Below are 14201 nucleotides of genomic sequence, written 5' to 3' on the forward strand. Positions count from 1 at the left end.
TTTTTTCTTCTTTTATATGAGTGTGTTGATCTGTTTTTTCCTTTATAGTCAAGGAGGTAGTGTCATGCTGTTACCATGCATAAGAAAGACGGAAAAGGAAGATATACAGGGTTTAGGAGGAAAGAGAACAAAATAATAAAAACATAAAGCCACTTTACTGTTGTTGAGTGAGATAGAGTGAAGAAGACTACAAGTGAGTCACACGGAACCCTAGGAAGGAGAAAGAATGAAGAAGAGGAGAAGTGCCTAAAAAGAGCGTGCAAGATCAATGTTGAACTCAGTGAATGGTGTGGATATAGCAGGTTCCACTTGGTTGGTGTAGATCATGCAAGATCAATGTTGAACAAAATTGTTAAGGTTGAGGGCGAACGAAGACAACAAAAATTGAACAAATCGAATGGCACTGAAGGATTCAAGCTTTTTCATAGAATGTTTCAATGGTCATAATGATTTCACCCTGTGGCAACAACAGGTGAAGAATATTCTTACACGGGAGGGGACAATCATGACTTTGAAGAAAAAACCAATATCAAACAAGCTAAATAGGATGACGGAAGATGACTGGCTAAAGTTGAGGGATCTAGCAAACAACACGATCCGGTTGTATCTGTTTATAAGATTTTTCTCTATGTCCTCAGGTTAGCTGATCCAGAGGAAGTTTGAGTTAAGTTGGAGAGTAGTTACAAGTAAGGATGCCAATTTGGGTCCCAAACTGGGAACTATCCCGCTAAAACCCGGAACCGACCCGTTCCACTATTAAATGGAATGGTTTTGGGAGCTGGTTTGAGACCGATTATTAAATGAGATGGGACAATTTTGAGATGGGCTTCCCAGTGGGTCCATAATTGAAAACCCAATAAAGGAACCGGCTAGAATCGGAACCACAAAACCTGTTTAACATGCTAAATTACTAATTTAGGGTTAGTTAATACTTAATAGTTATATTTTATATAAGAGTTATATTATAATTACAAAGAAAAACTAAGGATTATCATTTTTTTTAATTGTTATTAATCAATACTAGGGAGGATTAAGCCATTAAGTTATCTTCAAGATTTCAACTTCACAACTCACTCTAGATTAAGGTTTTATACTTCCATATCACATTCTCGTTTTGATTTGGTGTTGGTGATTTGGAAGTGTAAATTTTTTGGCTTAGTTGAGTGTTTGTATGCTTAAGATTTGATGTTTAATTGTTTTATGCTTAGGAATATATATTCAATTATTTGTATGCTTGAAAATTTATTTGTATACTTAGGAATTTTGTACATATTTGACTATTTGAGATTTTGAATGCCATAACTGTTAAGGAATCAGAACCGGGCCATCCCATTATTAAATAGGATCGGATCCTAGTTTTGGGACCGTTTAGTAAATGTGACGTTTATGGGATTGGCCCCCTTGGGACTGGGACCGGTAAAGAACCGTCCTAATTACCCAGGACCGTCTCATTTGACATCCTTGGTGATAAGTTCAAATCACTAACAAACTGATTGCTATTGAAGAAGCAATATATCTTCGAATGCCAGAGGGAGCAAAATTTAAGGTGCATTTAGACTAGTTCGATAATATATTAGCGAAATTATCCGCTCTAAATGTTAAGATCGAAGAGGAGGACAAGGCACTTCTCCTGTTGGCTTAGATACCTCCTTCATTTGTTCACATTGTAACTACACTTATTTGGTAAACAATACGTTCGAACTTAATGTAGTAATTGTTGTTTTACTAATGAATGAGACACAGAGGAAAAAAATAGCGGTGGGGATTATTAGATGAGGGTAGTGTTTTGCTTACAAGTGGTGGCCTGGGGCAAAGACAGATTAATGAGAGACAAGGGGAGTATGACAAGTATGAAAGTCGCACCAAGTTGAAAGGTCGCAAAATAACTTGTTATTATTGCGATGAAGAAGGTTATTTCAAGATGAATTGTCTAAGGTGTAAGGAGATAAAATGGAAAAAGAAGAGAAGAAGGAGAATACAATAAATCATCCATTGGAGCTATTGCAGAAGGGCCTTGGAGTGATGGAGACATTTATCTCATTACTTCAGGTACATAAACTTTAGATTGGATTTTAGACTTTGATTGTTCAGTTCATATGTGTTCAGTCAGGGACCAGTTTTCTACATATCATGTATCTGATAATGGTACGGTTAAAATGGAAAACAATGCTCAAAGCAAGATTGTTGGCATTGGGACTTGATGGGATTGTGTGAACTTTGATTGGGGAGAGACATGTATCGGATTTAAGGAAAAATCTAATTTGACTTGGAGCATTGGATTCAAGAGTTTTCAGATGCTCATCTAAAGATGGAGTTCGTAAGGTCTCTAGAGGGGCCATGGTTGTGATATGGGATTAGATGTTTGGAAATATGAATAGACTTGCAGAGAGTAGTGAAATATGGGGAGCTGCCGTTAAAACTCAAACAAGAGGTAAAGATAGATGTCGAAGACTGTAGACAATTCAGGTTGTGAACACATATAGATCTGGAAAGAAGCTGGTCTCTTTTGTATTGGATTTTGTATGTAGAAGTGATCTCTTCGATCATGTTGCGGCAGTAAGATAGGTCGAGTCACATCACATCGTGCAATAGTGAGTTCTGCGAGACACTCCAAACTGGGTTGTGGGCTATGCTAGTTTGGGTGTGGCAGATAGACAAAAACAAAGTTTAAGTTTGTAGAATCGACATCAACACTAGTCTTCTTCAAGGTTCCAAACCAAGGTGGAGATTGCTAGGTTTTTATGTCTTGTATTCTGTAGTGGCTCATATAATTATTATTGAGCTTATATATGGTTTGGGTTGAGTTTTTGATCCATTATATTTACCTAGGTATAATTGTAACTGTGTTGGAATAAGGGTTTTTAGGGTTTCATATATTTTGTCTTTGTGGGAAAAACCCCACACACAAATAAAGAATATCACATGGTGAGGTGGAGTATAGTGTAGTATGTTTTTCGGATTAGGATCGTCTCCAGGGAGCCCAACCCCTAGGGTGTTGGCAAGGGGCATCAAACGGCTAAGCTGCGCTGTGCCACATATTTTTCAATGCACACTTGGGGATGTGTGCGACATAACCCAACGGCTGGCAGCACCCTGGACGTGCTGGGCTCCAGGAGACGAGCTAAATTCATGTTTTTCTTGGTTCAGTAAAAAATTCTCTTACTCTCTCGCTCTCACTCATGGGTGCAAGGTTTCATGCCAAACTGCATTAAATCACTCGTAATGTGTGATTGTTTTGGGATAAGGATAGCATTGGCATTTAACATAAGGATGAAGGCCCGAAGCCATCAAAATTTCTTTGAAAAGGTAATGTTTCGAAAGACTGTTAGATGGGTGATGTTGTGATGATCCATAGAATCTGAAGATAGCTTACCCATAGAGTGATTCAGATTGCTTAATTTAGCTGTCTTTGTCCTTCAAATCAAACTTCCCATCCTAAAACAGCTGTACTGAAAACATATTCCTTCACACCAATAATAATGGCTGATGTTGATGATGATGATGATTTTAAACCTCATACATGATTTGAAGTGACCACCAGACCAGTTTAGTTGCTCAACCTCCAGCCACATCTTCTTTTTCGTTTTCTGGGTAAGCTCAAGCCACATATTCCAAATAACATTAAACACAACAAAGGGAATGATGACAAGGGCAATAGCCATTTCCTGGAGTCATTGTCTGAGTTGACACAGGAGAAGTGGACATGAAGGTCCCTGGCACTGTCCCATCTCCATTCTTTCTCCAAGGCTCATCATTTGTGATGAATACACCCAGTCCCAGTTTCCATAAGCGTTATTGCAGAAACCATGAAGAGAATTTGTACTCTTCTATGCCTTTTCCTTCAGGAGCTGGGGAAAAAAATCTACATTTTCTAGACACCCCTTGGAAGAGCATTTGGCTTTTCCATGGCTTATACCAAACCTAGTATATACTTTTTGGAAAAAGGCTGGTATGGTAGTGGTATAACGTATGTTAACACCCTATGTGTATGCGTTTATCTCTCTTTTCCTCTCTCTTAAATGTAAGGGAGTCAATTCAAAGGGTGAAAGAGAGAGAGACACATGGGGTGCTAGCATATATGGTATACCCGCTAGCATACCTATCCCTCATCTCCTCTCTTACATAATTATATTTGATTTTTAATGTGAGAGAAAAAACAATTAAAAAATATGTGAAAAGGCATAGAGTACCTCCTTGCTGAGAGAACCCTCTCCCATTTTTTAAATATTGATTAAATCATGTTTGGTGTATCAGTTTCATGATAAGTCTAAAGGTCTTTTGATTTTCTGGTGGTGTTTCTCTTGCACATTCACCCACGGGTGATTTGATATTATGATTGGACTCTGAGAAAAGTGAATGTAATCATTATTTGTTCAAGGTCTGAAATTCCCTTATGCAGTGCTATGAGACGGTCAGATCCCATGGATGAAGAGATCCTCTCTTCACCATGGGTTAAGAGAAACTGGGTCCAAAAGTTTTGTTGCTTATCTTCTGGGGGACCATTCATATTGAGCATTCATTAGGAAGGCAGCACTCAGCAGGATTTGTTATTTAAGGAAATGCTTTCCATAAGAATCACTCTAGAAAAGCAGTAGGGGTATCAAACACAACCAAAACCAAAATGGTTGTTGGATCTCAGTCCCTAGTAAATTTGAGGATGAGAAAAAATGTACATTTGGGTATAACCTCCTTTTAAGATCCAAAACTATGGTAAAAAAAAATCCAGTATATACATAAGAGAAAAAATGATCTAGATGCCTTTGGGGACAAGCTAACTTTTAGTTCCAGGCATATGAATGACATATCAAATTTCGTGGTCCATCACAATCCACTGTGGATTTTTTTGTAGGGAGGGGGAGGGCAATGGCATTGGAAATATAGGACTCAGTAAAGGAATTGTAAATTCTATGAAGATTCATGGGTAGATTGAGTTCCATAAATTTTCAAAGCTTAAATTTGAAATCCAATGTAATTTCTATACAAATGCTGCATCACAATGGGGGCAGAGGAGGCACATATGATGCAGCACAAGAGAGTGGGCACCTTCACCTGTCTCGATAGCTTTTCCCCACCCTGCCTCAAGAAATTGTGATTGATCTCAAGAGTATCATATTAGTAGTACTGACACATTTACTATCCATGCCTCGGCCTGTCCTGTAACTTCCTATCAAAATTGGTCCCTGACATGAAAAGATCAGAATGGAAATGTGGGGGTGGGGGTGGGGGGTGGGGAGGGGGGGCGGAGGGGAATTAGAGTTCAAGACCCTGGCAACAATCCATTACATATATACAGACATTACTGATCATTCAATTTAGTTATTAAAAAAAAAATATATATATATATATATATATATATATATATATATATATAACTGTTGATCAACAATTTACAATATCCTTTGTCATCCCAAAGGTATGGCTACCATTGGCAAATGATAAGTTTGTTCATAATCATTATAATGCTAGGATCGAGTCTGGTACGTAAAAACTGTGGGACCTGCTTCTGCTACCTTACAAAATCAGTAAGTCCTTTGCATTCCGGCGGGCAGGTTAGTTAGGTTAGGGTCAACCAAAAATAATCAGTTTGGTCATTGGCATTGGTGGAAAAATCCAGCCTGACCTATACCTAGCACAAACCCAAAGTTCACTTCTTAATTAGACAGTTAGCATTCAACCACGCAACCTAATTTCCATTCGTTTTTAGTTTACAAAGAGAGGCATTTATCATATGATTCTAATATTCGACACAAAATCCTCTTGATCCTGTTAACCAAGAGTAAGGGTATAGCTGTATTATCATACATCACCTTAGCACCACCATTCAAAGCACTGAATCATTCTCATGTTACTGGTACAGGATATGTTCTTCTCTCCTCTTTCTCGACACAGTATTCTCATGTAAACATCCTACCTAGGGGCGTACCCAGTGCACAAGGCTCCCGCCACTGTGGGGTCTGGGGAGGGCATAATGTATGCAGCCTTACCCCTGCTTTCACAGTATTCATGTAAACACCCTACCTAAATACCACAAACTCAATTGACTAGAATTGTTCTAACAATGAGGTGCTAGTTTTGCAGAAAATGACCATACCTGAACTGGCATAAAAGACCAAAACCATAATTGACTATACAACTGACACTAAACTTTGTTGCCTACAAAATTTTGGAATCATTTGTACTTTTTGCACAAGAAGTAGATATGCAACTTTCAAATGATGTTAGAATGACAGAAGTTTCTCATGTGTTCCTTGCAACTATACATGAATATTGACAGTCAACCGACAATACAATACATAAATTGCAAGTAGTGTAAAATGTGAAGAAGGGGTAGAGGAATGCTGCTTCACTGGGTCATTCAGACCCCAAAAGGAACCTTGATATGCAATTCATAGACGAAACACATCTATACCTCAAAACTTTTCCCATATACATACTTTTTCTTAAAGAATGTTTTTTTTAGAGAAGTTAATCTATCCAGTGACAGTGTGTGTAAAATGATATCTGTCTGAGATATGAGATGCTCACAGGTCAGCTTTCAAACACTTCTCCATCCATGTACTGTCTGTGAACCATCTTCTTGTAATCTGCAAGTGGGGACAATAATGACATGTTCAGCTCAAGTACCAAGGGTTCTCTGTGATGTCAATGGGAAATGTATCAAAACTTTCAGGGATGACAATGTTTTTACTTGCTTAATATAAGCATGCACAAGATATCATCTGACATGCTAATTGAATTTCTAGAAAAGGTGCAGAACAAGAATATGTCAATGGGAAATGTATCAAAACTTTCATGGATGACAATGTTTTTACTTGCTTAATATAAGCAAGCACAAGATACCGTCTGACGTGCAAATTGAATTTCTAGAAAAGTTGCAGAACAAGACTATGTCTTTTAAACACTGGTTCGTTGCTTCAAATTTAAAATTTCATATATAACTGTATAGATTGAATGACATCTGATAGCTCAGGAGAATTATTATATAAAATCTTCGACAGGGTGCAAATATCTAAATTTCACCCTTTTAGATACTTTTTCAGACCTATTACCGATACTAAGTAGCAGTCACAAGCTTAACAACCAATTAAATGGCTTTTTACACCCTTTCAATTTCTTAAAGCCTCAAACTCCTTGAATTTTGACTTGTTCCACCAAGAAATTGGTCATGGTTCTGTGCATGTGTAATGGCTCGGGAAAAAGGGGATCTAAGACCAGAGAAAACCTAAACTGGGCATATAGTAGGGAACTTTAACTGAAAATTTCAGTGTTCCCTACTTCCCTCAGATTAGGCAACCTGGTTCACTTTTTGTTGATTAAAATATTTAAAGAAAAACATGAATCATTATATAAAATGGTTTAGCACATGATGAATCCCACCTTCCTGGTTGCCCCATAGAGCTGCAGCATAGCTGTTGAGAGGGCTATCAATATTGGGTTCTGCAAATGAAGATTAAAGAATAAGGCTCAAGGCATGTATGGTTAAAGAGAGAAAAAGAGAGAGAGATCCAACACACCTCCCAATAGGCTTTGAATGGACAAAAGAATGGTTCTGCAATCATAAGCTGAAGACCACTTGTCCTACAGAACATTGAAAGGACTACATCAGCTAGCTCTTTGAGAAAAATCATTTAAATAAGGAGTGGCCAAGTTAGGGTGAGAAGAGTGGGAAAGAATTATTCTCTCTACCTCTGCCATAAAGACAGAGTCCAATAAGCTGGAGGTTATGCTCATCCAATTAAGGAATATTTACCCCCAGGGCATAAAACTGGTTAAACCCATTAAGTTGTAGCTCCAAAACCTGAATATATTTTGCATGGGAGAGGAAAATGCAAACTTCTTCCTCTTTTCCCATTCTTATTTCTGCATTTCTATTTAAATATTAGTATTACTAATATGATTTTACCCAGAAGAAAGATTGATACCTGGAGAATGTCAAGACAAATGTTGCCATACTGGTCCACATTGGGATGGAAGCACATGGTCTCAAATTTAACCTGGGGAGGCTTAAAAGGGTAGTCCAGGGGAAAGTGCAAGGAAAGCTTATACGATAAACCCTCATATATTGTTCCTTTGCCACCCTCAATAGTGCCAATCCAAGAAAAGATGCTCTCACCCTCAGGGAAGGCTGATACTCCAAGATCTCCTCCACTCATCTGTGGATATGGAAAATCAACAGATATCAAATGCAGATGAGAAAGAAAGTCATAATCACCAAAAAGAAAGGGCCAAAAATTATTAAGTAAATTTAACATTAGAAGTTTCTTCTTCAAAAACAACTTCCAACATGAATAAACCTTTCCTAATTTGTTAGATGTGAGAGCAAGTATGGCTAGAATTTCCTTAAAAAAACAATTCTAGCATTAAGCCTCCAAAAATGGGGGAAAGAATCATAACTGGTCATTTTGCTCAAACCTCCCCCTTTCTTCCGTTTCTTAAATTTCTTAGTGACAATAGGTGATGGAATTCCGCTTAAATAGTAGACAGGTGATAAATAAGAAAATACTAACGATTCAAGTCATAGAATTTCTCAATTATGACACTAGGTCCTTCACAGACCGAATAAGTACATTAGATATGATAAAATGATTTTGACGTATTAGGGTCCACTGATTTCTTTTTATTTTTTAGACCCATTACAAAAGGTATTGCTTGAGCCATCAAATTAAAAACAAAGATGTGCAAATGAAATGCATTGATGATGTCCACCTCCACTTACTAACGAACCCTCTTTTTCCAATTAATCCAAATATTTCCAACCTACGCCATCTAATGTCTTTGTATGTCATATAACAAACCACTTCTTGCCTAACCACTGGATTTGTCCAGCTTTTCTAAGCTTACATGCACCATGGCTGGGATTGGAAACTATACCGATAGTAGCTTGAGGGAAGTTGTGGGCGTTAAGTTCATGCATAACTTCGATACCACCATTAGCACGGTTGATGATATCAGCCCAAGTATTAATTACACAACCTTGACTGTCAACTACGGATTGGTTGAAATTGAAACCATTTAGGTTGAAATCCATGGTGCTTATACCTAAAGCAGTGAACCAAATTGTTGAAGTACTGTTTTCCATTTAACTCAATCATTTGCAATCTCAGTCTGGTACAGGATTTTGATGTTCAACGATAAAAGATTTTGGGTGGGGGAAACCCTAAGAATCTAAGATGTAGCACCTCTTTGAACCTCCTAGCAAGAGTTTTTGAGATGTTCTTGTGAACACTACCAATCAAACTGAAAAGCAAATCCTTTGGACAGATTACTGCAATATATTTCAGGATGAGTGAAATATAAGTTGCATTTAACCCCTCATACAATTCATCAAAACACCAACTGCGCATCCTTCAAAATATCTACACATATGCGAAGGAACCTCACCGATAACCCGTGAGGTCCTATGTATTTATCCTTGTTGAACTCAAAGATAATGTTCCACACTTCTTTGGGGACATCTCCACTAAATATTAAGCCAACTGCTCAATAGCACCATTCAAACCTTCTAACCTAAAGCTGAAATAATTATCTGAAGAATACATATCCATCAAGTAAACCAATAAAACCTCCCGAAAGTCCTTTATCAACCTCAAAGATCTGAAATCTTTCTAATGATAACCAAGATTTTATTGCAAAGAAAATAGCTACAGAACAAGTACAATAAAAGCTTAAAGTATGACAACAACAACAAAGGAAGCCAAACCTAAAGTCCCTCAAAAAGGGACAATACAATGTGAAAAATACCAACGAATAAAGATTGCCTAGACACCCCCAACCTTGGCCAGCTCATCTGCTAAGTAGTTGGCAAAGTGAAGCCTACAAGAAAATTTAAAATTCCCTTGAGAGCATAACCTAGGTTTCTTAATAAGGTGCATATAGCACCAGGGGCCAACTGCGTGTGATTGAAGCCATCTAATAACAAACTTAGAATCGCTTTCAACTATCACGTCCAACTAACCATTATCTAAAGCAAGACCTACTCCTTTGATAACAGCCTTCAACTCTGCACTATTTACAAAATAAGCTGTCCCCCATGATTTCTAAATACACTTGCAACTAAAAGCTTTTGAGTTGTTGTTCCTCCTTCCATTTGCAATCTGATTTATGAAGCCTGGATTTTCTGTTCTACTCTAACCCACCTGTATATCAATCTCCATGTACAACAAATCACTTCCCTCTTAAAGATTACTGCCATACATTGTTGAGTCAACACTGATCCTCAATCCTGTAGTCTTAAGACCTGAAACTTTTCTTATTTATCACCATTCACAATTTCTCTATGATGTTGACTTTTTAGATGCTTCCTAGATGACAAAAGCTTTACTAATATAATATCGTTGGATATCCAGTGATCTCTTTATCTTTCAGTTTGGCCTCCTCCCACAAAGTGTGGATCAGTTCTTAAAAGAGGAAGGCTGTGTAGTCCAACATTCTCTCAGTCTGAAAAACTGCTGGGTGCAATTAGATCAAGAGCATGCAAGTAGATATGAATTTATGGCCAATAAAATGTATGGTCTCCACCAATGTCTACCTACCTCTTCCCTAGACTTCTCTTTGGCTTCCAGAGAACAATGTATTTGATAACATTATTGCAAGCCTTAATGCTTTTGATATGGTTAATTGGTAGGAATCTAAGAACCAAACAGTACATTTCAAACCTCCAAATGTGATTGAAATGAGAGTAGCCCATTCAAATAGCTCTATATGACAACCAATTATATACTTTAAGCAAATCAAAGAGGAATTATTTGATGCTTTTGCTGTTGCAGGCAGCTCTGACATCCCATCTATTGCACCATAATGCCTGTTGTGGTTTCGGATAGTGTGCTACCAATCTCCATTAGAGGTAGACTGATCTACTTCTCTCTTTCTCTTATCTTGCTAATTAACTCAAATAACCAATCTCTCAAACACTCACTCCCAATATCTAGAGTCATCATCTATTCCATCATCCAACCATAACCCACCACTCACCTAAGAATTTGGTGCCACAAACTCCCAAACAACTATTCAGATCCTCTTCTTCCCCCTCCTCTTCAACAAAAAACATAATAAGGCCAAAACAAAATGGAATCTCCTTCATTCCCATACCCTAACTAATAAATGACCAGCTTTTCAAGCTTTCTCCAGACCCCTCATCTATTAATTTTCCAAAGAAACGGGATTCCTAACCATCCTATATCAGCACTCGGCAGATTGAGGACAGATACTTCGTCCTTGTTGTTTTCTTTGCCTTCTGACAAAGAGAATATAATTTGAGGTCCCACCAAGAAAAGAACTCATTCAGGTTTTCATCCTATGAAGACAATTATTCTGACAGCGTTCAAATACTTACTCAATAATACTCTTAGTGCATCTTCTTAACCATCCGTCCATCCTTTACCAATGCTCTTCAGATTGAGGACAGAAATATTTTTAGTTTCCCCTTCATAATTTTTTTTCGGTCTGTTGACAAGGACAGAGATAATCTCAAACTAAGGTCTCAGAGTGAAAAATACTCTCAATCTGGTCTTCATTTTGTGCAAGGTTTCTTCCAAGACAAGTTTAAATATGTGTTCAATAAAGAGCATCAAATATGATATGAAACTGATGGATTCCTTGTACAGTCAGAGAGGCAATCCTCAAATAACTTCAAAGATGTTCCATGATATGAAAATATAGGGAAATATAACTCAGTTATCCTATTACATAAACTCTTTGCCACAAGGATGAACAAATGAAACTCCTTTTCAAGATTAAGACTTGAAGTCTCCATGGATAAGTCTAGATTTTGATCCTCCCCACACAACCCCACCCCTTCCCCCTCCAAAAAAAAAGGAGGGGGGAGGAAGAGACCATATCTGTTGTGCCCACCAGAGAATTTGAGAAATCGTGAGAGAAGGGTCATCCAACACTCAAATAATAATCTAGACATATTTTATTTTCCACCTATGAAAACCCAAAGTAGGCTATAGGCAAGAAAAGAGCTGAATAGACCTCCTAATCTCACGGCAGAAGAAATTGGGAGACTGAAGAAGACAGTGATCTAGGAGAGACAACAGAATTCTGAATTCTTTTTTTTTTGGTTGGTAGATTTAATCCATATTAATTGCAGTTGAAATCAACACTCAACAAAGAGAGGGGGGGGGGGGGGGGTGCTAAAAACAGAGAAGAAATGGTGGCAAAAGGTCACCCAGTTAACATACGATTCCATTCTAAACAAAAGTACCAAAATCATCAAAAAGGAAAACAAAAGAATAATTGGAAAGACTGTTAACAAAAAAGAAGCTATACAAACGATTAGATAACCAATCCTAACAGACATGCACACCTATAATCAGTTTCTTCTCTATTCCTTCTTTCTTTAATATTGCTAATTTTCTTTGTCGATTAGGAATATATAGGAAATAATAGAATTCCACGAAATCAACAATTCAAGCAGAGAGAGAGAGCAGACCATGAGAGACATCAATTCCTTCTGAAGCCTGCAATAGATAAGAAGAGAAACAGCGTCAACGGATGATGCCCAATGATATGAAACACATAGTATTGAAGAAAAGGAAAATCCAAGGAGAGAAAAACCGAATTCAAAGAAGAAGAGAAACAAGGACGGAGAAATGGAAGAGACAAACCTCTGGGTGACGGAATTAGTATCAACAGAGTTGGGCGAAGCCTTAGCTTGCTTCGATGAAGCTGCAGGTGTTTGCTGCTGCGCCATTGATGAGTTGTCCATCGCCACACTGTTCCGCATCTCCATCCCCTCCCCCTCTCTCTCTCTCTCTCTCTGTGTCTCTCTTTCTCTCTCTCTCACACACACACACACAAACACAAACACAAACACTACCTCTGTCTCTTTCCGATAATTCGAATCTAATTAATCCGATCAAACGATCAATCAATCCTTTTCCACGCTTCTATGATAAGAAGAGAAGATTAGTAGAACGAGTCAACAACAGAGCAAATGTGAATAGGGAACCAACCAAAAGAACAGAATATTAATATAATATTTTTATAATAATCTATAAATCTCTCTCTCTCTCTCTCCTCTTCGGGTGTCAAAATTAGTAGGCCTATAAACTGATCGGATTTGGCTCGGATGTAATCGGATTCCGATATTTCTTGGTCGAATTCGGATACCTCTAAACGGATTTGGATGCGGATCGAATTCGGATTTTCGACCATCCGTTTACACCTCTACCTTGTGTAACCGGAACCTTCCTCTCCCTAGTGGATACAATTCACTTTCAATCCATAGTTTTAGATCATGATTCTCTTTTCCTCATATTCTAGAATCTGTTGAATCTTAAAAAACCCTCAAGATCATTATTTACTTAATTTTTTATAATTAAGTATTCGGATTTGGATTCGGATTTTTTTTCCGGATATCTCTAAACGAATTCAGATGCTCCGAAACAGATACGGATGTGGATCGAATTCGAATTTTCGGTTACCCATTTACAACCCTAAAAATTAGGGGTGTAAATGAATAGCCGAAATCCGTTTTCGTATTCGTGTTCGTATCCGTGTCCGTCCGAAAGCTAAATGGATGCAGATACGGGTAGGCTATAGCTATCCGAAAAACTATATTTATATGTAAACGAATAAAATATCCGATTCGTATCTGTGTCCGTATCCGTTTAGCACTATCTGAATCCGTCCGATAGCTAATCGGATGCGGATGCAGATATAGCACTATTCGAGCCGAATCCAATCCGTTTACAGTCCTAGTCAAAATCTAATCCGAACCAGTAAGACCGATCGAAACTGATCGAAAAAACCCGGACTCGATCCTTATTGGATTGGTTTTGGGTTGGGGTATTGTAAGATTGCACCAGACTGATCGATAACAAACCAAAAACTGATTAAAAAAAAACCATTAAGTACAAGATTATGAATAGATGGATTGATTATTCATTGATTTCAATATTAGTGAGCAATTTTCTGGTTGTAAGGGGAATTGTTATAAATCAATGAGCATGAGGTTATGAAAAAAAAGAAATTGATTTATAACCATGTTTCTTCCATTGATCTCCTTACTTACTATACAAATTAGTTGATTATCAAAAAATGATTTGATAGTAGGGTTCTTTTTGTAATTTCAATATTAATTATCTTCTCAGTGACTATTCATTGATTTCAATTTTAATTATCTTCTTTTTACAATTAATGATAAATAACTATATGATTTGTAACAATGATTCCGCTACAAAATCTATTTATCTACT

The 14201-nt window shown here is 37.5% G+C and overlaps 1 protein-coding gene across 1 annotated transcript; it reads right to left on the reverse strand.

Moving 5' to 3' along the window:
• Positions 1–6280: 6280 nt before the first annotated feature.
• On the reverse strand, positions 6281–12782 carry LOC122653109 (probable ubiquitin-conjugating enzyme E2 C). Its single transcript, XM_043847047.1, has 6 exons — positions 12609–12782; positions 12434–12461; positions 7923–8153; positions 7515–7578; positions 7378–7437; positions 6281–6584 (listed from the first exon to the last, which is right to left on the reverse strand). Exons 1-6 carry the CDS (start codon positions 12731–12733, stop codon positions 6529–6531), a joined length of 564 nt encoding a protein of 187 aa, XP_043702982.1. The 5' UTR covers positions 12734–12782; the 3' UTR covers positions 6281–6528.
• Between the last annotated feature and the right edge of the window lie 1419 nt (positions 12783–14201).

The sequence above is a fragment of the Telopea speciosissima genome, chromosome 2 (genome assembly GCF_018873765.1).
Source record: "Telopea speciosissima isolate NSW1024214 ecotype Mountain lineage chromosome 2, Tspe_v1, whole genome shotgun sequence".
NCBI lineage: Eukaryota > Viridiplantae > Streptophyta > Magnoliopsida > Proteales > Proteaceae > Telopea > Telopea speciosissima.